We start from the raw sequence: 23,691 nt of genomic DNA, 5'->3' as shown, positions 1-23,691 counted from the left end.
GCCTCCCGATGGAGAAGATGATGCATCAAGGCCACCTAAAGCCACGATTGCAGACAGCGAAGACGAAGAGGATGAGATGTTGGAAGGATCCGATCGAGAGTGTAAAGCGCGGGAAGCAGAATCGGAACAGAAGCCTGCTGACCTCCGGCCGCCTGCTCGACTGCTCATCATCGACAATATCACCCATGTCACAGCTCCCATCATCAAGAGCAACTATCCGCAAGGCCAAGCACTACTCACAGCACTGATGCGATCGCTAGGCCACTTGACACGAACACACGACTTGTGCACAGTGGTTCTCAGCACCGCAATGACGAAGTCCAATACCGATGAAGAGACGCTCAGCATCTTCAAGTCGTGCACCATTCGTCCAGTGCTGGGTCTTGGGCTGGGATATTTGGTAGACCTGCATATGTACCTTCATCAGCAGCCGAGGCGGACGGCTGGTGCGTTGGAGGAAGGTGCGATGGGACAGCGACGGCCCGTAGAGATGGCTAGTGTGCTCGAGATTGTGCAGGACAAGAGCGCTGGGAGAATCGGGCGCTGGGCTTCATTCGTGAAGGGCGAGCATGGGAGGTTGATAGACATCGCATGATTGTATTATCATGTGGCCTCCGGCTGACCAGACATACTCGCCGTATCATCCACATCCTCAAGCTTCCCGTCCAAGGCATCTCATCGAGCATTGGTGACATGACTTCATCCTTCCCATTCCGTGATATATCTACAGCTCTCAGCTCCCGATCTCCGCCTCCTCATGCCTTCGCTCCCTTCGTCGCCAATAGCTTCGCCGGCGTCACTTGCTTCTCCGCATCACTTGCTTCCAATAGTCCCAAACTCCTGATCTCGCCGGCGCTCGGCGCGTTGTCTCTCGGTGTTGCGGCTTCGCGTTTTCGGTACGCGGCTTGTAGGGCGATGATTTTGGATGCCTGGCGCCTCTTGTATTAGCATGGGCTCCTGTATACGTATCCTCCGGTTCCGATCTCTTCTCTTCTTCCTTCTCTTCTCCGTGTCTCCTAGGGAAATTGGCCTACCTCTTTGCGGTGGTGCAAGCACTCGTAGTAATCCTGAAGTGGAGGCTGGCACTTGGCTTTGCCAGAGTCGTCTTCGGCGGATGTGTTCACGACATAGCAGGCGAGGACTTCTTGCCAGTAAGGGAAGCAGCGCGAAGGTCCTGTGAGAGGGAAGAAGAGCCGATGTTAGCAAGCGGTCGCTTCGGGGTTGCGTAGGGACTGTTTGGAGCACGAGCGGAGCGCGTGAGAGCTAAACACATGGTCCGACGTACCTCCAGTCAGACCGTATCCAGACGACATGATTGAAGAGCTGGCGCGGAGTGGTTGCGAGGATGTCGGAGCTTCAATGGCGGAGGAACGACGTTCGCACGACTGGTGAAACTGCTGACTCAGCGCCCGATGAACAAGGGAAGCTGGAACCTGTGAGGTGGACGGCACCTTTCACCACCTCACTTGGATCATCAGAACTGAACTCATTCACTTTCTACACCGCCCTGGGAGAAGCAAACTGTCAGACATTGAGTCAAATCAAGGCGACCGCGACGATCGCCTGACCGTCCTCGCGCCTTTCTTCGTGGCCTGCCTCATCCCGGTCTGCCTCCGCGCAATGAGACGGCGTGTGACACAACGATAATCGGAGTAGATTCCAGTCCAGCTTCGAAAGGTCAGAATACCCTACATCTCCGCTGAGATTGGTTTGCTCGTAAAGAAGCCTGTGATCTTTGGCGAGCTCCCTTCGACAGCATTCGGACCATGGGCCCTTGCTCCTGTCTTGCGGGATGGACAGACGCGTCTTCCATAGGGAGTCTGTCGTCCGCCGACAGAGGGTAATTCGGAGAAGCACAAGTTTAGTCACTTACGACAGCGCCGAGTACTTAATGCCAAATGTTTACCTTCTCGAGAGTCACCGTCGTTTTGCTGATGCACATTTGGCCTCGTCAATCGCGACAAGGAAGAGCCCTGCCTCACAGGGAGTGAGGCAAGCTCACGCACGCCGATCATGATTCATCGTGAGGTGAAGTAGCTTCCTTTACACACACATCCGCCCGATTCCGAGGGTGCTCGACGCTGTGATGTGTCTTATGCCTCCTTCTCCTTCTTCTCCTCCTTCTCCTCCTTCTCCTCCTTCTCCTCCTTCTCCTCCTTCTCCTCCTTCTCCTCCTTCTCCTCCTTCTCCTCCTTCTCCTCCTTCTCCTCCTTCTCCTCCTTCTCCTCCTTCTCCTCCTTCTCCTCCTTCTCCTCCTTCTCCTCCTTCTCTTCCATACCCGCGGACAGATACACACAACCGACAAAGACACTCTCTCCAAGCACTCATTCAACCGATAAACAACCACAAGAATGCAGATCTTCCAGCTCTCCGTGATCCTCGCTGGCTTGATCTCCGTCGCCTTCGCAGAGACCGGCGTGAGTTCTCTTCATCTAGTTCTTGCAACGATGCCTCGTTTGACAATCTCCAGTTCTGCGTCCCGACGACCGGGAAATACGGGCAGTGCCGTGACGGCCCAAACGGTCAAGACTGTCGCAGCGTACGTCACACCATTCTCGGCCATGTCGTGAAGTCTGGATCACTGACCTTTACATTTCCCGCAGAACTCCAAGTGCCCCCATGTGAGGACCGAGTATGGAAGGCGCAGAGCATGTCTCGAAGCCCTCCAACATGTGAACGTTTCAGACACCTGCTGACCTTAGGTCTTCGTTTCAAAGGATGCCAACCCATGCACGTTCACAAGCAAGGGCGCCATTTGCGCTTGAGATATTCTCGGCTTCGTTCAAGGACAACTCATGAGGTTCCAGCCAATTGCGGCGAGTTGTCTTGGGAGGAGGAGGGATGGAAGATCGCAAGTGAGATCGGAATTGACTGCGCCTTTGCGTTTGCGCCAAACTGTTGAATCTGGAGCCAATGGCTTTGGATCGAGAGTGTGAAGTTATGGTCTTGTACGTAGTTGTTTCGGCTGTCAAGAATCGAAGACTTCCATTCACGCCAATTCAAAGTGACCCTCACCGCGATTTCCCTACTCTTCGTAATCGAAAGCAGCACTCGCTTTCCCGTTGCAAGCCCTCTCAAGTGTCAGGAAAGCGAAATGACCTGGCGGAGGAGATTAGCAAAGTATTTGGCATCGCGATGTAGGAGCAGGAGATGCTGTTACGGCTTCCTGCCCTTGAAATTACTCACTTCCAATAACCGGACGAGCGAAAAAATTCGGCCCGGGAAAACCTCCATCGCCTTCAGTCTTGTACAAATCCGTGAACGGACGATCAACCTCCGTCTCGTTCAACCACTTCGCCACCCGATTGAGGATTTGAGAACGTGTCTTCTTGCCGGCCACCGCAGCTGCTTGGAACTCCCAGTCGCCTAGATAGAAGAGTCAGCGATGTCTTTGTCAGTACCGGAGGAACAGGGATAGCAACTTTTAGTATACAAGTGCCTTGAATCAAGAGGCAAGCCATACTTCTGCATGACTGTCTCGTACCAGCGAGACTGTGCAGTGTAGATGTGATTCGGGATGAAGTTCTCCTTATCCTTATCCTTGTGACCACCAGAAATCAACGGTTCCTGAGAACCTTGGCGGCCGTGAACCTCCAGAGCGGCAGGCGTAGCATTGAGTGATGGGTGGAAGCAGAGAATCGCATCGGCGTAAAGGGAGTAAAGCGTAGTCCAGCTGCCGTACCAGTCGTAGGCGAGTTTGGCTCGTCCTCCATCACGGCTCATGCCTTGGACCTCCCACTCTTTGATGTAGGTTTCGCTGATGTTGCGGTAGTACTTGGCATCCTTGGACTCGCCGAGGACTTCGGCAAGCTCGCTCATTGCTTTGATGCCAACGATACCCTTGAGGGCCAAGTTTGTCATCAGTGGTAGCCAACCCGCAAAGTCGTCCTAGCAAAGTATACGTATTAGCTCAGATCTCATATCTTCGGGGTAAAAGTGCTTCAAAACTGGCACCACGCACCGTGCAGAGCTGATTGCTCGGATAGAGTGAGTAGTCGACCAGATAGCCAGTCCATTGTTTCCATAGAGGATAGCTCCTTGTCAGCCACTTCTTCGCTTGGTGTGAAGCCGTCGCTCCTCCCCACTGATCGTCAAGACCGAAGATGCCATCGCGAGTGGCCGGAATACTCGGCAGCGAGAACGGCGTAGCTCCTTCCGCCAACGACTCGATCGCGGCGGCATCCACGGGCATACCAAGTGCACTCCACGGAGACTGTGCTTCATCCTCAGAATCGTAGGAGAGACTGTTGACGAGCGCAAGTCCCATGATGAGCATGTCGCCACACTCCTCAACAGGCATGTATTCATCGTTGCCATCTGCATGGCCCGTCATGTTCGGGAAATGTGTTCCAAGATCGTGCACTAGCCATCGTCAGTAATCGCCTCATGTCTTCCGCCATGCAACTGAATAGTGACCTACTCGTATAGTCATTGGGATACTGCCCGCTCAACATGTGCTCCAAGAGTGGCTCTAGCAGGTATGCCAGCCACCTTGGATTAGTGTACAAGAAGAATGGGAATGCAGGGAAGATCACATCGACAGTCTGACAGTTGCCGTTGGAACTGATCTCCTTGAGGAACAAGACAGGGTTGTCTGGAGTTCCGCTGAACGACGTAGCACCCAAGACTTGTCTGGCGCTCAGCTGGACAATGTCTCTATAGCTGTCACTACCACTGGCGTACGCATCCTTTGCCACGCGTGCAGAATAGTCCTCGGCCAGGCTTCGCGCATGGTTGTAGTCCTCGTAGTGAAAGCTGATGAGCGCCTCGTCTGAACTGAAGTACGATGTCCAAAGCGGTTTCATCAAGGTCAGCCCTCTCGCGGACGCAAACTGAGTGACCGGGTCCTGAATGTGGGAGATGGTGAACAGCACGCTGTCTTCCTTGTCATTGCGACTGTCCGAGGTCAACTTGAACGACTTGCTGAAAGCAAAGACAGGTTCCTCGTCCATGATCGAGCGGAAGTGGTCGTCCACCGCATTCTTCAGCGTTCCATTTCTCGCGAATCCGTGTCGGAGTCGTGCAGACGTGCCACATTCGTGATGAGCGCTGGCAGGCCCAGTGAAGTGTAGTGTGCCCCATTCCGCTTGATCTCCAATCTCCGTGAAGAGCACTTCGTCCCTCCTCTTGACTCTCCATGTCTTGAGCCTTGCATTCTCCTTCTCTTCCCTTTCGTGTAGTCTCCACTCGATGTTGGAACCTCGATCACCGCTGACCCACTGGCCATTGACATCGACGTACAAGTTGATGTCCAGGCTTCCTTGAACATGAATTGACAGGTAGCTCGCGGGGATAGACTGGCGAAGAGTGGAAGTCGGAGTGATCGGCGAGAGGAAAGACAGCACGACCTGGACGCTGCCGTTGCCCGATGTGCCAGAGGAAATGCTGTACGTCAGATTGGTGGTGGAGGCATCGTACTGAGCACCCAAGTACTTCGGATAGGCGATGGTATAGTGCGAGCTCTTCTCGTCCAGCGAGTCGTGAGCTCGTCCGAGGAGCGGATATACAGTCGAGCTATCAGGCGATGAGGCCAGCACGGACAGACCTAGAGAGCTTCCGGTGTAGAACATGGGCCATTCGGTCCATGGTTCATCTCTCGCATTGGCCAGCCAAGTGGAGAGATATGGATTGCGAACGATCAGAGGTAAGACGGGAGGTGCGAGGGTCGAGGCGGTGGCAGAGCCGACCAGCAGGCTCGCCGCCAGGGCTGCTATGACTGCGTACATACCGGGCGGGACGGTTGGCACGACAGTATGCTTAGTTTAAGAAATGCTGTTCATAGAAGAAACGTTGTCGATGAAGATGGTGTGTATACCGCTTGGATCAGCACAGCTGTGTAGGAGCTTCCCTTCCTTCCCCACGACACCATCTCAAACCTGGGGTCGTTTCAATCCCCCGCCTTGGGACCGGAAGGGCGGGAGGGGAACAGGGTATAGTAGGCCATGATCCTTGCGTTCGGGTCTGGTGATGTGATGTGATCGCCTGCTAGATCGACTGAAAGTTCTTGGAGATCATGAATGCGTACACGAGCAACTAGGAGGTAGTACTATCAACGCTGCAGAGCTTCATCGTCGACATACGTCATGCGCTTTTCGCAATCCACATGCAATGGGAGGCGACATGTGTGTGCACTCTAGCGAGCCAGCACGACCAAGAAGAGCGCGCAGATATGGACTTTGTGCGAGAGCGGAACATAAGATGGGAGCCTTTTGTACAGCACCTCAAAGTCGTCGCGATCGAGCAAGAGTCAGCACATCGGCTCACTCGACGCCAAACTCGTGGCGGAGTACACCTCCGTTTTTGCGAACCCACAATCGCTTTCGGGCAGTGCTCACAGTTTTGCCGTGCTTCAGTACATTCCTGCGATTACCGACGAGCGAAAAGCGATGCAATCGATCGTAACGGAATGTCCAAGATCGAGCACGACAAAAGTCGTGCTCGATCGCGGCATCGCAGCGAGAAGTCGGCATGGAGCTAGATGCAGAAAGATGGCCCGTGGCGGCGACAACTCCGAGGTGTCGAATAGCAAGCAAGGCCGTTGACTCGATGGCTTCGGCCTGGCGGCGAAATGCGAGGTTGCCAAGACATATCGTAAATGAGCCGTGCCACATACTGAACAATGATGCAAACCGGCAGGCAGAGTTGCAATCATAGGCAGAATGGAATCTAAACGAAGAGTCGGACTGTGCCGATTGTGAGCTGAAATCAAAGGTAGCAATTCGGAATGCTGGGTAATGCGGTTGCCGATATCAGCATGTGCAACTGTACGTTCTGCTGTCACCTTCGTGTTGTGAAACAACCTCGTCTGCACTCGCTGATCATCACGAGTGCCCGGACTCGGTACCGGGAATCCACCGCGTATGCAGTTACGCGGGATCGATCTCCATCATGACGAAGGGTATTCTTTGCGATATAGAACGGTCTTTGGAACGTTTCGAGACCTACCTGCCTCTCGTAGGACTGCTGGCAAAGTGACCTTAAGGGAGCGGTTACTCTCCACGTCATGACAACCTCGGTGCCGTGCATTCTGGCAGTTGGGGTACCAGTGCCAATCACACATTATTGTCGGACGCGGACCTCAGCTCCGGTAGCGTGATGCACATGCCAATTGAGGGCAACGAGCGGACCGGAGTAGAGAGCCAGAAAGCTTTGCTTCGAGCAACACGATTCCGCTTTGTTTCCTAATGGAACGCTTTTTCATGCGAGCAAAAACTCAACTGCGCCGGCCATGTATCAAAGCTGTCCGAAGTGATGAAAATGCTGGCATCAGACCCCGCAGTTCCACCGCGTCATGGTTGCGTGATGTTGTTACTGCATTACCCTCAAGCGTCAAAGGCTTCGGTGCTGCAAAGCACTAGAAGCAGGCGACATGTCACTTTCTGGGTGACCTTCCCGGACGGGCCTGTGGCGCTGCTTTGCTGATTTGACCTATCGAAGAATGGTCATAAATGACCAGGTCATTAAGCCTCTCTGCCACATACTGAAGGTCCCGGCTGCAGTCGGCGTGGGTCTGCCATTGATTAGCTCGAAGCCATCGTAAAACACGTTTGTCTCATATTCGACATTACCCGTCTGTGCATCGTTCATCATCACCGGCTTCTCAAGCTCTCAGCAAAGAACCCGATTGCTCCTGGGGAGTTCGGGGAAGGGAAATACAACCCGCTTCCCTTCTGCATTGTAGCGATTCGTCTTGTTCCTTGCAGATCCCTCCTACGATCAATCGATCGATCGATGCTGCAGAAGGCTCCCCCTCGCCACCACAGCCACGTCTCGGCCACACAGACACGTCTCGACCTAGATTCGAGCACTGTCCCATTTCGCGCAGTCACTGATACATCAGCCTGTCTGTCCATTGCCGCCACAAAAGAAATCTCTCACTGAACATTGACGAGTGGTCGTCCGTGTATGAGCAGAAAGGAGCCTGGAATCCACGGATTGTTGTCGGCCTGGATCCCGTGCGACGGACATATGAATCACAAACTATGCCATCTGGTCAGGAAACGGACAGCGATGCGTCGCAAAACCAACCAGGCTCTGACCGACCGACCCGAAACCCTCCTCTGGTTATAGTATCGGAGCGAGGGCGACATTCGGAAGCCAGTCGTCGAATAGTCCGAGCACAGGCGGCGAGAGCAAGTGCTGCGCAATCCAGAGAAACCAGAGCCAGAAATCGTGAGGACAGATTCCAGCGAGACACGCCAGCAGACGGTGCCTCGAGATCTACTCCCAGCTTGAATCCAGATGCGCTATCTGCGAATCCTCGTCAGCAATATCAGCAGGACCAACGACAACGCAGTCAATCCTCATATCTTCCGTACGCACAGCCTCCTCCGCAACCATTGACCAGTGACCGTTCTGAGGAAACTGCTCTCACACCGCTCGTTAATTGGATTACGAATGTGTTGCAATTGTCGGCAGCTTCGCTCGCTGCTGCCGGCGCCGCTTTAGCTTCCGCAGCGATGCCATCGCTGGAGTCAGCCGGTGATGCGATCGCGCAAGCCGGCAACGCCCTCACTGGCAACGAGGACACGAAACCCCGATCAGAGCGTTCAGGCGGGCTCTTCATTGGGAACAAACTTCCTGCAGCATTACCGAAGGGTTTCGCGGCCTTGGAAAGGCGAGTGCGCTTGTCCGATACTTTTCTTCAACAGCTGCAACGCACGGCCTGCTTCGATTTTGGCAGTCCGGGCGTGGACCATCGCTTGAACCAGCTGCTCTTTGACATTGTAATGACCGAAGCCGCTTCCTACCTACCGAATGCGACATCGCCGCCGGCGCATCCAATACAAGGACATCTGCGAATAGCTTGTGCTTGCCTGACCATCGTTCAAGGCCAACAGACGGAAGGCTCCAAATTCGCCGAGGATGAGAAGTACGCATGGGGCTTGCAAGCAGCGTGGTTGGAAGTGACGACGTTGGACCAGAATGCCTTGCGCGAGCCGAAGTCGCCCGAGGCGGCTCTGTGGGCCATTTTCATCATCAGCGTGACCTGCGGGTCGACGGTGCATTTCTTCGGCCAGGTCATTATGGGACTGCTGGAAGAGATGCAACTCCGGCGGTGGGAGGAGGTCCGGAGTCTGCTGATCAATTTCATCTATCCTGGATCGTACCTGGAGGCTCCGTGCAAGCAATTCTATGAGCAACTACAGCAGGGCAACGTTGTCCATTGACGAGGCGAAGTTGCTCATTTTGCCGTCGTCAAGCGATGAAGATCCTCAATGAGCAGTCTTTCAAGCGAGAAATCCTCGTATAGAAGCTCGGATGTATTTGCCAAGAAGGAAATGCGAAGAGGAGGTTAAGACTGGCCGAAAGATCCGGGTCAGTCAATGATGTTCCACATGTGCGAGAGGTCCAGACTTGTCGGCGATGCTCGGTGGCAGGAACAGGGTCATGGTTGGTCGAAGAGAAGGGTGCCTTGGACGTTTCTTGCATGACAGCCGTCTGGATCTCTCAGACGAGACAAGTCGATGGCCGTGAGATCCGGCTTGCGCAAAGTATCGACCTGCCGTGCTCATGCTCCATAGAGATTCTCAAGACACCGGCGACCGGCACTGCCCTCTTCCGAGCAGCGCGGTGCGTGAGGCCGAGCTGACGACAGAAAGACACGATGCAAGCAGTCCAGATTAGCAGTCCGAATTAGCGGTCCAAATTCCAGAACAGTAATCCTTGGTCTGTAGATAGAAGCGGAAGCGAGATGACGATGACCAAATGGACACCAAACATCCGTCTGAGCCATTCATTGTTTCAGATGGTTTTGTCAGGTGATTTTGCCTGGTGCGACGTGTCTGTGCGTGACAGTCATGCCATTCCATCGAGTGTAAGTCGACAAAGCAGGAATTATGCCGTATGGTGTCCAGGAGATCGAGTGAGGAGTCAGTTAGTAAGGTGAAAAGAAAAGGCGAGGTATGGTCGGAGGAAAGAACACCACTCGCAGAAGGATCGGCGGAGGATCGACGGAGGACCCTGAAAACGCAAGCTCCCCTTTGGGTTAGTGTAGTTTTTCCGCACTGGAGCACGACGTTCGAGACAATCACTGACGATGATCAGAAAAAGTGAAAATCAACAAGTTGTTCTCAATATCTATTCATTAATGACAACCTTTGCGTAAGCATATCCTAAATCAAGAAATGACTCTGCTGAATATCAATGCGATGAACCTATTCGTTGGCATGATCCAGTGCAACGTTGGCCTCCGCCGCACGAAGGCCGAGAACGTCTTGGAGTTGAAGAGTTGCGAGACAGCCTTAGTTGGCCTTGACCTCCTCGCAGACGAGAGCCGCACCAGCCTGGCGTCGATGTTAGAGAAGACAAGTATTGATGTTGTGGGAATAGTCAACTTACAGCAGGCAAGACACAGCACTGAGCGGTGGCACCAGACTGTCCGCAGTGGCGAGCGAAGTCCTCGCGGCTGTACAGGTCGACAGTGGGTGCGGTGCAGGGGAGGGAAGCGACTCCGAGCACGTTGACAGCGCAGCACTGTGGGCTGCTCTGGAGAGGCGCGGAGCACTGGAATTTGTCCCCGTTGTTGCCGTTACCACCGTTGCCGTTGTGGTTGTAACCACCGTTGCCACCCCAGTTGCCGCCAGCATCGCAGTGGCCATCCTCGCAGCCGGCGCCCCAGTTTCCGTTGTCGCTGCCACCGTGCTCGTATCCACCCTTGTAGCCCGGGGGGTGCTGGTTGTCGCCGTAGCCGGTGACCTCGCCACCGTTGCCCGTGACGCCGGAGCCGTTGCTGCAGTAAGCATCCGTGCAGCCCTCGTCGTGGTTCTTGTCGTCACCCCAGGTGTTGCCAGCGGTGTTGCCATAGCCTGGCGCGTTGCCAGCGGTGTTGCCGTAGCCTGGCGCGTTGCCACCGTGGTTCCAGTCGCAGTTACCGTCCTTGCAGCCCTCGCCCTGTGGGCCATTGTGGTCGATTTCGTGGTCGCCGCCGTGGTCCCAGTTCTTGTTGCCGCTCTGGTAGCCGACAGCGTTGCCGCCGTTGCCACCGTAGCCAGGAGCCTTGTATGCCTCGTCACCGGGCAGAGCAGCACCGAAGGCGAAGCCAGCGGCGGAGAGGACAGTGAGAAGGGTAGAGGGATGCATTTTGATATTAGGATTGGAAGGTTGTTTGGTTGATAGTTGATAGATGGAGATGAAGGAGAGACTGTTGTTGATTATGCGTGGAAAAGATAGCGAAGGAACGGATGTGGGAAGTTGGATGGTGATGAGAAGAGTACTGCAGAAGGAAAGAGAGCTGATTCTTATAGCCAAAGACTCTCGACTGAGCTCGTCGGAATATCCCAAGTGGCGGGCTCTGGGCGGCGTCCGTGCAATGTCGCATAATCGTGGCTATTCGCAGCTGTCCTTGGTTTCGGTCGTTGGCCTTTGCATCGGCAAGGATAGCAACGCAGTGAAGGCATTCCCTGCCTCGAGTCATGCTGTCAATGAATGCAGAAACCTTTCCTTGGCATTGTCGAACGAGACTCATCACAAGCGCGTTTCAAGGATGTACTGGCTGATGAAAGAAAGGCGATCTCGACCGGGCTCAAGGTACTCGTGGTCAAGCACGGCCGCAGATGTGAAGTGAACGAGCTGTTCGATCTTCCTAAATTGTCTGTTAGCAATCAATCGTCAATTCGATCATGGAGAAGGTCTTTTCCATCTTCGTTTCAAGCACTAGTTGTTACGTCAATACCGTATTTTTGGCCCTCCTTGCACCAGGGCGAGAATACGAGCGCCCCGCGCGCAGTACGCATGATGACATGCTCAACGTTGCCGTGGCATTGACACGTAAGCAGGTAATCACAACTACCTTCATCTTTCCATCGACATATTGCTTGAACTCGAGTCGCGACTCGAACCTCGTCAGCCTCGTAAGCAGATGGAGCGCCTATGAGCTGTCCCTTTCTCTAGCGAATGATCAATGTTCGGCGGCTTCCTGGAACTGACCAGGATGAGTCTGAGATCTTGCATCTTAAGGATTAGTATCCTTGCGAGACGACCTTCTCGATCTACTCCGAGAAGCCAACGTCCAGGTTTTGCTTACAGACCTCTCCGATCGGGCCCTCATGCCGAATGCCGGGTCGCAACAGATAGCGCAGAAGAAACACGGCTTCAAGACAATCCCGATCCGTGAAGGGCATTACATTAGGTGCACGGAACACGTGAAGCAACGTGTCACAAGTCGTTTGTCTCAGATGGGCGGTCTGCGTCATTGCTTGCGGTTGTGCGTAGCCGTGCGAATTTGCCTGGGGGCGGAGACACACTCGGTGCCGCACACTGAGTCCAGCATCTCAAGCAAGTGCAGATTAAGCGGGCAAGATGTCACCATGAACGCCATACCGCACTGGCGGCCCCCCTCTGATGCTCTTGCTCAGCGATTGCGATGTGATAATGCCAGGACCGAATGGCAGGGAGCACAAGACACATTCCCTTCCCTTTCGGTTCGCGGCCATGCGTTGGCGGAAGTTCCACAGGAACATCGCAAACAGCGCAACGATGCAGAAGCACCGACCTCAGCCCTCGTATTACCTGCTCCCATCGGCCAGAACGTAGGTCGTGATGAGCAATCGGCCAGGATCCGGGGAGTTTGGTATATCGGCCAGTGTTTCTGTGCTGTTGATCGAAGTGCCATCACATCCAAGTTCCCGGGGCCTTTTTTCGACACAAGAATGGAGATGCTTGATAGTGCGGCGTGTTGATTGTCTCAAGGGGATGTCAGTTTGGGGTCGGATATAGAAGTGTTTCATAGGTGAGGTTGGACCATCCTTGGCGCGGATCATCATCAACTTGACGAGGCGGTCAGCGGTGAGGAGCACGACGGTGGCCTCAGTAGGCTGTGAAGCTGCTAAACCATGATCGCTGCCAGCGGGTGTGGTTGATGAGGTTGACGAAGCACCGATGATTTCCGGAAGCGAGAGAATCCTGAGACCTGGGGCTTCCTTCGGCAAAGGGGTCATGCAGATCTCCAACCAATTGCGGGGCAGCAATTGCCAATCGGTTTGATTGGGAGTCTGGGGACCGTGTTGAGCATTATTGCGCTGTTCGACCTTCACCAGCATCCCCTCGAGACTCGACTCTGCCGCCCTTCGCAATGTCGCTGACGCTCCTTTCCAGGCGGGTTGCCGTCCGTTCCGTGCGGTCGTCAACATCAGCATCGCCGACGTGCACACGTGCGTTCAGCACACCGGTCGACGACTCCTTCGCGCCCATCTCTGCTACCCCTCCACCTCCGCCGGAGTCCACCAACGCGGTGTGGAATGCCGTCAATGCCCGCGCTCCACGTTACGACTGGACCAAGGATGAGATCCGCGAAATCTACAACACTCCTCTCATGGAGCTGGCCTTCCAGGCTGGGACTCTTCACCGCCGTTTCCACTCGCCGTCGGCCGTGCAAATGTGCACGCTCATGAACATCAAGACGGGAGGATGCAGTGAGGACTGCTCGTATTGTGCACAGTCATCACGTTACAACACGGGCCTCAAGGCTACGAAGATGTCTCCTGTGGACTCTGTCCTCGAGGCAGCACGGATAGCAAAGAGCAATGGCAGCACACGCTTCTGTATGGGAGCCGCTTGGCGTGACATGCGTGGAAGGAAGACCAGTCTCAAGAACGTCAAGGCAATGGTTGAGGGCATCCGCGGCATGGACATGGAAGTCTGTGTAACTCTCGGAATGATCGATCAATCCCAGGCCGATGAGCTCAAGACCGCAGGTCTGACCGCGTACAATCACAACCTGGATACTTCGCGAGAGCATTACCCTTCGGTCATCTCAACTCGATCATACGACGAACGCCTCCAGACGCTATCCCACGTTCGGAATGCTGGCATCAATGTCTGTTCGGGCGGCATTCTTGGTCTGGGAGAGAAGCCAGAGGACCACGTTGGCTTGCTATACACTGTGTCGAATCTGCCGGCACATCCAGAGTCATTCCCTGTTAATGCACTTGTACCAATCAAAGGAACGCCTCTTGGAGACGACCCGAGTCGTAAAAGAATCGAGTTCGATGCTATTCTCCGGACGATTGCTACGGCACGGTTGGTCATGCCAGCAACGATCATTCGCATTGCCGCTGGACGCACGACTATGAGTGAGGCTGAGCAGATTCTCTGCTTCTCCGCTGGTGCGAACGCCGTGTTCACTGGGGAGAAGATGCTGACCACCGAGGCTGTCGGGTGGGATGCAGATAAGGCTATGTTCCAGAAGTACGGTCTGACTGGGATGAAGCCATTTGAACGAGGAGCGTATAAGGGTTCGAGCTTCGCGGAGATGAGAGGTGATGCTGCTGTGCCGAGCGACAACGCTGCACCTGTTGAATCTGCTGTCAGGGCGTAGGACTGTTATCTGTGCAGTCTCCAACAGCTGCATACTAGAGGCTTCGATCGGCATGTGGTGAGTGAAGGGTTGTTCATACATGAGTCGACTGGTCTGCACATGAGACATTATACATACCACACAATGGCCGTAATGGCCCGCTTCATTGAGTTACATATCGGTCAGGACACTACTTACTCCACGCTTCCTCGAGTCACTTATACTTAAAGTAAGGTATTGACCTGGACTTAAAGTATGCTTAAGAGATATGGTCTTTACGTGAGGCTCATTCAAAAGCCGACGCTAGCGGGCTGATAAGCCACACTAGCGCTGACAGATAACGCCACCATACACGACAGTACGCCACGATAATTGCTCCCTCATAGCTCCACTTGCAAATACATTCCGTTCCAGAACTTCTGCTTCTGCTCACCGACATGTCGCGCATAGCTCCGCCTAGACCAGGAGGCGCAGCTGGCGGCGGCGACCCATCAGATGGTAAGAGTGCCATCGCAATCCTCCCACGCATCAGCTCAAGCACGATGCGACTGCTCATCCCTCGATACCACGAACTAAATGAAAATCCCAGCAGAAATATGCCCCGTCTGCAAGTCCAGTCGCTACCTCAACGCCTCCCTCCGCTTCCTCGTCAATCCAGCATGCTACCACAAAATGTGCGAGTCCTGCGTGGACCGCATCTTCTCCCACGGCCCGCAACCCTGTCCGATACCCAAGTGCAAGCAGACGCTACGAAAACACCGCTTTCGAACCCAGACCTTCGAGGACATCGCCGTGGAGCGGGAGGTGGATATCAGGAAGAATGTGGCGGCAGTGTTCAATCGGCGGGAAGAGGAGTTTGAGAGTCTGCGCGACTATAACGACTACTTGAATGAAGTGGAGGATATCACGTTTAATCTGATCAATGAGATTGACGTCCAGAAGACGAACGAGCGATTCGATGCGTATAAGAAGGCACATGAGCAGGAGATTGCGGAGAATGCGAGTCTGGCGCAACGGGAGAGCATGTCTTATTCGAAGCTGCAAAAAGTGGAGAGAGAGCAGGCGAAACAGCGGAGAGAAGCAGCAAGGCGAGAAGAGGCTGAGGAGCGAAGGGATGCCAATGCCAACAGGCAGGATATGCTACGGCGACTGGAAGCCGGGCAGGACGCGGAAGATGTGGCGGCCGCTGGTAGTGGTGCAGGGCTTAAGAAGCGGATGAACCGTCAAGCTGCCGAGCAGAGGCAACAACAACTCCAGGCGGCTTCGGAGACGAGAAACGGAAACGGAAGTTCGAATCTGGTGATCAAGGGACTGAAAGCCAAGGTCAAGGCAGAGCCAGAAGCGCCCATCGACCCGTTCGGTGGCCTCAGTTTCGAAGGAAGACAGTACTACACTCTCCAGGACAATTATGTGTGGGATGTGCTTCAGGATGCTCGAAAGGATCCGCTGATTGGAGCGGGTGGGTACGACGTCGGTGCGTTCACGAGGAGGGCTCTCGGCGAGGCGTTTGCGGGACTAGGCTGCTTCATCGCAGACGAGGCGACGGTAAGAGAGCAAGGAACGCAGGGTGCCGAAGCGGCGGGTACTGCGCGAGCCGAGCTTGCTGCGCAGGATGTGAAGATGCAGGATGTTTTCTGAGATGGGAGAGGCAGGCTGCGGGAGATCTTGTTTCACCACGCCCGATGGTTGATGAATTATTGGCATTCTGACTTTAGCGAGGCGTTGGTGGATTGGGATGCATCAAGATCTCTAGTATGAGACGAGTGTAGAGTAAACGACAGCAAACAGAGCGCGGTCATGGGTGAGCTGAAAGGAGCCCGAACTATTCCAACACGCACAATCGTAGACCAAGTCTTGATAGCCGTGTTATACCGTGCTTCCGCTCGAACCGCGGAAGGTCGGTGAGCTCGACATCGAAATCCGTTCTGCAACGACACCGTCCTGTCGGTAATTTGCTTCCTTGTTACCTCCGTGCTTCCGCTCAAACTGCATCATCCAAGCCAACCGAGCGATACCTGTACGGTGAAAGTTGCCGGAAGATTGGGGAGATAAGCATCAGAACCGTTGCTATCACGATCTTGTCGGCAATGTGTCTCTACGCTGTCGTGTGAAATGAACCGCACGAGGTGGACCTGATTGGTTTGGTTGGAGTGTTGCAGTCTGAGCGGAAAGGATGGAGGTGACCTAAAGTACCTGGACCTCGACGGGAGAAGCTACATACCAATTGGCAGTACAATTGCGAGTATTCATGAGAAGGGGACGTGGTAGTGGAGTGCTTCAATTTGCCGCTTAGATACTAGTAAAATCAATCCATTCATCCCTGTGCCCGAGCACGTTGTTTCGTCCTGACGCCTCGCGATGCTCCGTGCTATAATCCATCTTTACGTCCACTGCAACAACCTCCCTCTATGTGAAATCTTCGGGTTTGTGTTTATCGACAATTCTGCAACCATTCCAAAGCAGCGCAAACGAGGACCAGACCCAAACGCCGACGTGCAATGCTCACCAACGCTTCGACATCTGCTCCAATTGCTTGTACAGAGTCGGCGCAGGCTCCTCGCCACCAGGTCCACGAAGCGGAGGAGGGAGGTTGTCGTTGCTCGGAGGTGGGTCGATGGCGCCGGGCTCAGCAGCCTGTCCACCGACGGGAGGTCCGAGTGGGCCGCCTCCAAAGTACTTGGAGAACTCGCCCGGGTCGGCCCAAGGTCGAGGTCCCAATAGTCGCACCATGTCGTCACGGGAGAGGACTTCCAATGAGAGGAGTTCCTCAGCAACGAGGCCGACTTCCTTCTTCTTCTCCTCAAGGAGCTGTCGGCATTGCTTGTAGGCCTCGTTCACAATGCGGTTGACTTCGGCGTCAATGGCTTGTGCGGTCGACTCGGAGAAGGGCTTCTGGAGCTGTGCTTCTTGGCTCTCGGATGAGTCGGGGTAGTAAATGTATCCGAGATTTGACATTCCCCACTTGGTGACCATGGCGTTCGCCATGCGGGTGACCTTGCTGAAGTCGCTGCTGGCACCGCTCGTGACGGTGTCAAAGTGCAGCTCCTCGCTCACACGTCCACCAAGAGTCATGGCCATGCGGTCCATGAGCTGCTTGACATTCATGAGAACCTCGTCGTTGCCACCGCCCGGGAGGTACTGAGCGTAACCCAGCGCGCCTTGACCGCGAGGAATGATGCTGACCTTCAGAAGAGGATCCGCAAACTGGAAGTACCATCCGCAGATGGCGTGTCCAGCCTCGTGATACGCGACAGTCTTTTTCTCCTCAGGCGTGAGCACCAAACTCTTCTTCTCCAGTCCACCGATGACTCGCTCAATGGCTTGCTCGAAATGTGTCATAGCGACAGACTCCGCTTTGCCACGCGCAGCGATGAGAGCGGCCTCGTTGACACAGTTGGCAATGTCGGCACCAGCGAAGCCTGGCGTCAGTGCTGCAAGACGACCCTTGATGTACTCAACATCTTCGTTCGTCACAATGTTCTTCAAGTGCACGCCGAAGATCTGCTTTCGGCCATCCATGGTGGGTCGGTCAATGCTGATGTGCCTGTCGAATCGACCGGGACGCATGAGAGCTTTGTCGAGCACGTCTGCTCTGTTCGTACCGGCGAGAACGACGACTTGTTCCGAAGTGTTGAATCCATCCATCTCCGTCAAGATCTGGTTCAGGGTGCTTTCACGCTCGTCGTTGCCACCACCAAAGTTGGACTTTGAACGAGCTTTACCAATGGCATCAATCTCATCGATGAAGATGATGCACGGTGTGTTCTTCCTCGCGTTGGCAAACAAGTCTCGCACACGACTGGGACCAACACCGACGAACATCTCCACGAATTCGGAACCAGATACCGAGAAGAAGGGCACTCCACTCTCTCCGGCAGTCGCCTTGGCCAGTAGTGTCTTACCAGTTCCCGGAGGTCCAGAAAGAATTGCTCCTCGAGGGATTTTGGCTCCGAGCTTGGTGTAGACGCTAGGGTCCTTCAAGAAGCTCACGAATTCCATGATCTCCAGCTTCGCCTCGTCCGCGCCTGCGACGTCGGCGAACTTGACCTTGACATCTGACTCGTGGTTGAACTTCTTTGCTCTGCTCTTTCCCATTCCGAAAATCCCACTCGAACCCCCACCACCTCCGCCTGCTGCTCTTCTCGACACGTACATGATGACTCCGATAAAGAGAAGCGTAGGGGCAAAAGCGAAGACAGCGTTCATCCAGCGACCCTCCTCTTGATATGAGACCGGTATTCTCTCTACATTGGGTATGCCGAGTTCGTTCTGAGCCTCGTCCACTCGTCGCTCAAATGCTTCGACAGAACCGATGCTGAAGTAGTAGTAGAAGTTTGGATGCGCGGCGGGAGAGTCCGGGTACATGGCAGCGACGCTCTCTCGGTGGAGGTGTACTCGTACGCGGTTGCCGTTGACCACAACCAGTTTCTCGACAAGACCCTTGTCGAAGAATGTGTTCCGGAACTCCTGCCATGTAATCTCTCTGCTGTTCTCGCCAGGTACAACAAGCCGGTAGAGCATGTACGAGACGAATGCAGATACCAGGAAGCTCTGAAGGTCGAATTTGAAAGTGAGGCCCTCCGGAGCATCCTCCTTGCCCTTCTTCTTTCCGCCGTCCCTCTTTGGTCCAGCCGGGCCCGGTTCATCAGCCGTCTTCTGTTGTGCGGCGTCCTTGTGTTTCTCGCTCATTGTCTGTTCAACCGTCTGTCGTGCGATCGTTGTTGTCAACCGCCACAGCTTCGCCGCTCGCGCTGGAGTCATGCCTTCCTTCGCCGACTCCTCGATCGTCTGCCGCAGCTCCAACGGCATGCCCTCTTTCTTTATCCGCTCGATAGCCTTGTCGATCTCCTTTGCCATGCCCGCGGGCATTCCCTTCTTTACCAACGCGAAAACGTCGTCAAGGGCCTTCTCTTCCTTGGCCGATAGCTTGTCCCTACCGGGCAACGGACCATCTTCTTCCGAATCGGGCTTCTTTCCTGGCGGCTGTGGTCCTGATGACATCGGAGAGCTCTTGGAGTACAGGTGCTCCATACCTGCGGCGGGAGAGCCCTTCTTCGAGTCGACCTTCTTTCCATCTGCGTCCTCCGATTTTTGGGGCTCTCGTGACTTGGATGCATACTGTCGGCTTCGTGCATACGCATAGAGGGGTCGTGGTAATGTCGCGGGTCGGCGTGCAAGAGTCTGTGATAGTGATGCGGCGTCCAGTAATTGTCTCGATGCCCGACCGAGGGTCTGCGGGCGGCGCATGATGGTTGCCATGGTGGGTGACGGTGTGAGAGCGAAAACGGCTGACCAGTTCAACCTCTCATCAGCAGTGTGATTGTTGGCGATGCGGAAGAAGAGTAAGAGATTGTGCAGTCAAGGCGGTCGTGATTCAGAGGCGAACGGCGTTGATGATGTCGACACTTCTAGCGCGGATTCGCTCCGGCGCGCCCAAAATGGGCGGGAGCATCAGTCAGCAAGTCTTCTGGCCCACGAGTTTCTCTTCGTCCTTTTCAACCTCACAGCCTTGAATATGAGAGAGCAATTGACTTTATCGCTCATCGAATGGCTCAATCGGATATCGGCGATGAGCACTAACTTACACGCAGCTCGAGATCGCTGTGGAACGAGACACGCGGATCACTATCGCCGCAGCTGAGAGATCTCAGCCGAAGCACCGTGGAAAGAAGATAACCTGGAATTCAACGTACGGGGTATGCGGTGGTCAAGTATACAGTTTGCCCGTCGAGAAACGCGTCAAAATGTGCCTGGGTCACTGGTTTCTAGCTCGCTTGCTCGCAAATCTGCTCTGTGCCGAGTCGTCTTAGACCCGACTCAATGTCGCCGCTGCGTCCATCAACACTGTTGTTCACTCGTCCGCAAACTCCGATGCAACATCGCTGAGCTCGCTCTCATCCTTCGCAACTTCCTCCTCGCCAGTAGCAGCAACTTCAGCCTTCTTGCGATCTTTTACTGAGACACCACCCTTCTTCGCTCCGTGGCGCTTAACCAGGTGTTCGATCGGGCAGCCTTCCTCCCAGTTCGCGCTCGATTGACCAGTGGCAGCTCTGCAGCGTGGACATGTCTTGCCATGCTTGATCAGCAGCTGGTGGAGGGCGTACTTCAGCTCATCTGGGATGCGAACGTCGCAGTGCGAGAAAGTTGTGTCGCGATCCACTTTTGGTTCGCCCTTCTTGGTGGACTTTGGTACCCAGCCAAGGTACTGGCAAAGACGGAACACCTGCGAAGATTGTCAGCATTATGCGAACGGAGTTAGTGCCATTCAACTCACGTGAGTATCGACTGCGAAGGAGGCGTGGCCCATGCAGAACAACGCCACACACGATGCTGTCTTCAGACCGATACCCGGAAACTCGACCATCTTGCGGATGGCATCGTCTCGGCTGAGCAGATGCAGATGATCCAAGGAGATGACATTCTGCTCGGCCTTTTCGATCTCATCTTGTTTCTCGCTTTCTTGCGCGTGTTCGGCCCCAGCAGGATCCTCAGCCGAGCCGGTGAGAGCAGCCTTCCGCTCTTGGTTCTCCTCATACGCAATCTGAAGTATAGACTGAATGTCCTTGGACTTGATCTTTGCCAGACCACCCCGTTCGATCGCCTTGAACACGTCGTGGTTCGATGCAGTACGCACAGCATCCCAATCGACGCTGCCTTTGCCAACGCCTTCTTTGAGAGTACCAAACCGCTTGACCAATCCTTGAAATGCTGTCGACGAGTTCTTGTTCGTGGTATTTGCGCTGAGCCGGGTGCGAATAAGAGCATCGAGGACAGAGGGCACTTCTCCGCAGCCAGCCACTTCCAGTGATGGAGGTGGCACCACCTTCGGCACGTTCACTTTGCCATGAAGCTTTTCGAGAATCCGAACAACCTCATGACATTCCTCGGGAGTCGGTCGTGGGTAGTTCGGGTACGGAGAAATGCCAGGGTTGAGCTTGTACTTGGTAGTCTTCTTCTTCGGGGTCTGCTTCTTCTCCGGCGATTCAGCGACATCCTCGATCTTCGCAGCAATCTCGGAATCGTCATCGGCTTCGGCTGAGCGCTTTGCACGCTTCTTTGCTGGCGCCTCATCGACCTCATCCGACTCCGGCGTTGGCAGCACAGCGAGATTGTGCGGGAGCTCATTCACGTCGCCTTGATCCTCTTGCTTGATGGTCTTCCTGGTGCGCTTGCGATTGCTGGCAGGAGTGCTCAGCTGTGTAGGGGTAGCTGGGGTTTCTTTCTTAATTGCAGGGGTCGCTTTGGCGCTCTTCTTGCCCTTCACAACTGGGGTAGCAGGCGGGCTAGAGAGATGCGAGGACTTGGACTTGAGGTTCTCGTTGGCCTTTGCAGCGGCGGCCCTTGTTGTTCGAGCCATGGTGAGAAGTTGAAGTCGAGGTCGTAAACGAATGGGCAATTGAAGGTGGCAACGAATGACGGACGTTGCTCGGCAGTGTGTTGATGACAAGAGAATGATGGAGGATTATACAAAATTGATTACAGTGTTGGAATTGAGCAAACGGAGAGCAAGTGAAGTAGAGAGAAGCTCTTTCTCACTGGAGGAAATATTCCGAGTCACAATAAATCAATGGCAGAGCAGGGACAAAGTGAAGGGAGCTTCCCGTCACATGAAAGTCATGACGCACCTGCTCAACTCAATCTGACATCCCAGTCCGCGCCCGCTGCAGGTACCCGCTCCCGCAACATGCATGGGACCGATCTCTTCGCTCGTGTCCATCTCAAGGAACTTCACTTTCATACCCGCCGAGGGGATGAAGGTGAAGGCACTTCAATGATGATCTACGCCTGCTCAATAACGCGCAACTCCGCCCTCCGCGGCCGAAGTGACACCACGGCTTTTTGGCGCTTACAAGAGCCTTGAACTCTGGCCGTTGTAAGCAGCAACTCCCGACGATCAAACAGGAGTCGACGAGGTCCAGCCGCATGATGGCCAACATCGACAGAGGGGCAGGTGTCTCCATGCTGAGGTAGACTCATCGTCAGGTCGCATAGTATCACGGGTTGAGTCCCGTGGTTTGATGCACGCGAAGCCTGGTATGGACGCTCAGCGACCACGATTTGTTCTCGCTCGGATCATCCACACGAAGGGTTGAAAGCTCTTGCACACGAGGTTAAAACATGTGCCTATTCAGGTCAAAGGTCTGTTCGCATTGGTGTAGTCGGTAAGTCATGGAACAACGCCCATGCAGTAGCTGCATGCTAAGTGCCCGTACGGGCATTTCTGAAGAAGTCAGCGCGGACTGGACGAAGCAAACGCTGCTGGACAAGTCGCCTGCGTCATCACTGCGTTTGCATACTTATCGGTCACCCTGGCGAAGAACAAACAAAATTCCTGTCGTCTTGAACTTTCTGTTGCGACACAAGTGCGAAAAAATCCTCGCAACATACCCCAAACTTACGACCATGGATCAGTGGTGGAACAACGTGAGTGCGTGGTCCGAGAATACCGCCAAAGACGCTGCCGAAGGGTTCAATTCATTCTCCCATGGCGTCGAAGACACCGCTCACAACGCCGCCGGCGGATTCGATACGTTCTCACAAGGCGTCGAAGAGACAGCGCACAACGCCGCCGGTGGATTCGACACATTCTCAAAAGGCGTCGAAGAGACGGCACACCATGCCTCTGATGAAGTGGTCTCGTTCTCTCAGCACTTCCCGGAAAATGTCAACAGCTGGATCAACCAAGCCGCAATGAGCATACAAAAGGCTGTCGAAGCGGGAGACTCGAGCGAGCTGGGCCGATGGTTGAAGAAAGCCAGCAAAGCCATTGGATTTGACGACTTGCTTGCACAACTGGCAGTGGTCAAGCTCGAGAATTTGCCAAACGACATTCTCAACTACATCCGCGAGAACCCGGGACAGGTGGCGTTTTTCGTCTTGGGCGCAGTGGTGCTGATCGCTCCTGTGCTCGTATGGGGACCAGCCTTCGCTGCAATGGGATGGTCGGCCAAGGGCATCCAAGCAGGTTTGTTTCCTCCCGCTGGCAACTTCATTTCGATCCCTGCTGACTTGTACGAGGGTCTTTCGCAGCGCGCTGGCAGTCGGTGATGGCCGGTCACGTTGTGAAGAAAGGCGTTTTCGCTACCATGACCAGCGCTTCCATGGGCGGCTATGGTATGGCAGCAGCAAATGGCGCCGTTCGCACTGGGGCTGCTCTCGCTATGGTTTCTCAGGGACACCCAAGCTCAGAATCGAAAGGTCAAAGCCAGAACAGCGGTCCTGACAGCGAAGCCACGTCGGACATCGAGGATGGCTCTGATGCCACGCTCGAGTCTGGCGAGGATGCGTAAGAAGGTTGATGCTTCGGTGGAGAGTGACTGACGAGATGGGATGGTACGAGAGCGTTCGGCTCGGGTTACGAATTGTCATGGGCGAGGCCTAAGTGAAGTGATGGA

General features: G+C 54.6%; 9 protein-coding genes across 9 annotated transcripts; 4 read left to right on the top strand and 5 right to left on the bottom strand.

Moving 5' to 3' along the window:
* Positions 1-755: 755 nt before the first annotated feature.
* MYCGRDRAFT_40414 (uncharacterized protein) lies at positions 756-1,313 on the bottom strand (the record flags this gene model as incomplete). The annotated part of the gene is made up of 3 exons (XM_003853046.1): positions 756-929; positions 1,035-1,174; positions 1,286-1,313. 3 exons carry the CDS (start codon positions 1,311-1,313, stop codon positions 756-758), a joined length of 342 nt encoding a protein of 113 aa, XP_003853094.1.
* A 1,712-nt stretch (positions 1,314-3,025) lies between these two features.
* On the bottom strand, positions 3,026-5,731 carry GLS-A2 (glutaminase A L-glutamine amidohydrolase; the record flags this gene model as incomplete). The annotated part of the gene is made up of 5 exons (XM_003853045.1): positions 3,026-3,099; positions 3,187-3,366; positions 3,423-3,888; positions 3,962-4,362; positions 4,421-5,731. The coding sequence occupies 5 exons, from the start codon at positions 5,724-5,726 to the stop codon at positions 3,026-3,028; spliced, it is 2,427 nt and encodes an 808-aa protein (XP_003853093.1).
* Positions 5,732-8,241: 2,510 nt separating this feature from the next.
* On the top strand, positions 8,242-9,170 carry MYCGRDRAFT_92732 (uncharacterized protein; the record flags this gene model as incomplete). Its single annotated transcript, XM_003853272.1, has 2 exons — positions 8,242-8,314; positions 8,419-9,170. The coding sequence occupies 2 exons, from the start codon at positions 8,242-8,244 to the stop codon at positions 9,168-9,170; spliced, it is 825 nt and encodes a 274-aa protein (XP_003853320.1).
* A 1,162-nt stretch (positions 9,171-10,332) lies between these two features.
* On the bottom strand, positions 10,333-10,494 carry MYCGRDRAFT_40724 (uncharacterized protein; the record flags this gene model as incomplete). The annotated part of the gene is made up of 1 exon (XM_003853044.1): positions 10,333-10,494. A coding segment is annotated over one exon (162 nt), but the record flags the coding sequence as incomplete, so codon positions are not given.
* A 2,554-nt stretch (positions 10,495-13,048) lies between these two features.
* Positions 13,049-14,480, top strand: MYCGRDRAFT_104260 (biotin synthase; the record flags this gene model as incomplete). The annotated part of the gene is made up of 1 exon (XM_003853273.1): positions 13,049-14,480. One exon carries the CDS (start codon positions 13,073-13,075, stop codon positions 14,315-14,317), a length of 1,245 nt encoding a protein of 414 aa, XP_003853321.1.
* Positions 14,481-14,887: 407 nt separating this feature from the next.
* MYCGRDRAFT_25437 (uncharacterized protein) lies at positions 14,888-15,850 on the top strand (the record flags this gene model as incomplete). Its single annotated transcript, XM_003853274.1, has 1 exon — positions 14,888-15,850. A coding segment is annotated over one exon (963 nt), but the record flags the coding sequence as incomplete, so codon positions are not given.
* A 948-nt stretch (positions 15,851-16,798) lies between these two features.
* MYCGRDRAFT_41266 (m-AAA protease subunit YTA12) lies at positions 16,799-19,555 on the bottom strand (the record flags this gene model as incomplete). The annotated part of the gene is made up of 1 exon (XM_003853043.1): positions 16,799-19,555. One exon carries the CDS (start codon positions 19,553-19,555, stop codon positions 16,799-16,801), a length of 2,757 nt encoding a protein of 918 aa, XP_003853091.1.
* A 592-nt stretch (positions 19,556-20,147) lies between these two features.
* Positions 20,148-21,653, bottom strand: MYCGRDRAFT_40778 (uncharacterized protein; the record flags this gene model as incomplete). Its single annotated transcript, XM_003853042.1, has 2 exons — positions 20,148-20,519; positions 20,571-21,653. 2 exons carry the CDS (start codon positions 21,651-21,653, stop codon positions 20,148-20,150), a joined length of 1,455 nt encoding a protein of 484 aa, XP_003853090.1.
* Positions 21,654-22,414: 761 nt separating this feature from the next.
* MYCGRDRAFT_92726 (uncharacterized protein) lies at positions 22,415-23,344 on the top strand (the record flags this gene model as incomplete). Its single annotated transcript, XM_003853275.1, has 2 exons — positions 22,415-22,458; positions 22,615-23,344. 2 exons carry the CDS (start codon positions 22,415-22,417, stop codon positions 23,342-23,344), a joined length of 774 nt encoding a protein of 257 aa, XP_003853323.1.
* Positions 23,345-23,691: the final 347 nt, after the last annotated feature.

This window comes from Zymoseptoria tritici, chromosome 4 (genome assembly GCF_000219625.1).
Source record: "Zymoseptoria tritici IPO323 chromosome 4, whole genome shotgun sequence".
In the NCBI taxonomy this organism is placed as follows: Eukaryota; Fungi; Ascomycota; class Dothideomycetes; order Mycosphaerellales; family Mycosphaerellaceae; genus Zymoseptoria; species Zymoseptoria tritici.
This window is presented reverse-complemented; position numbering and strand designations above follow the sequence as displayed.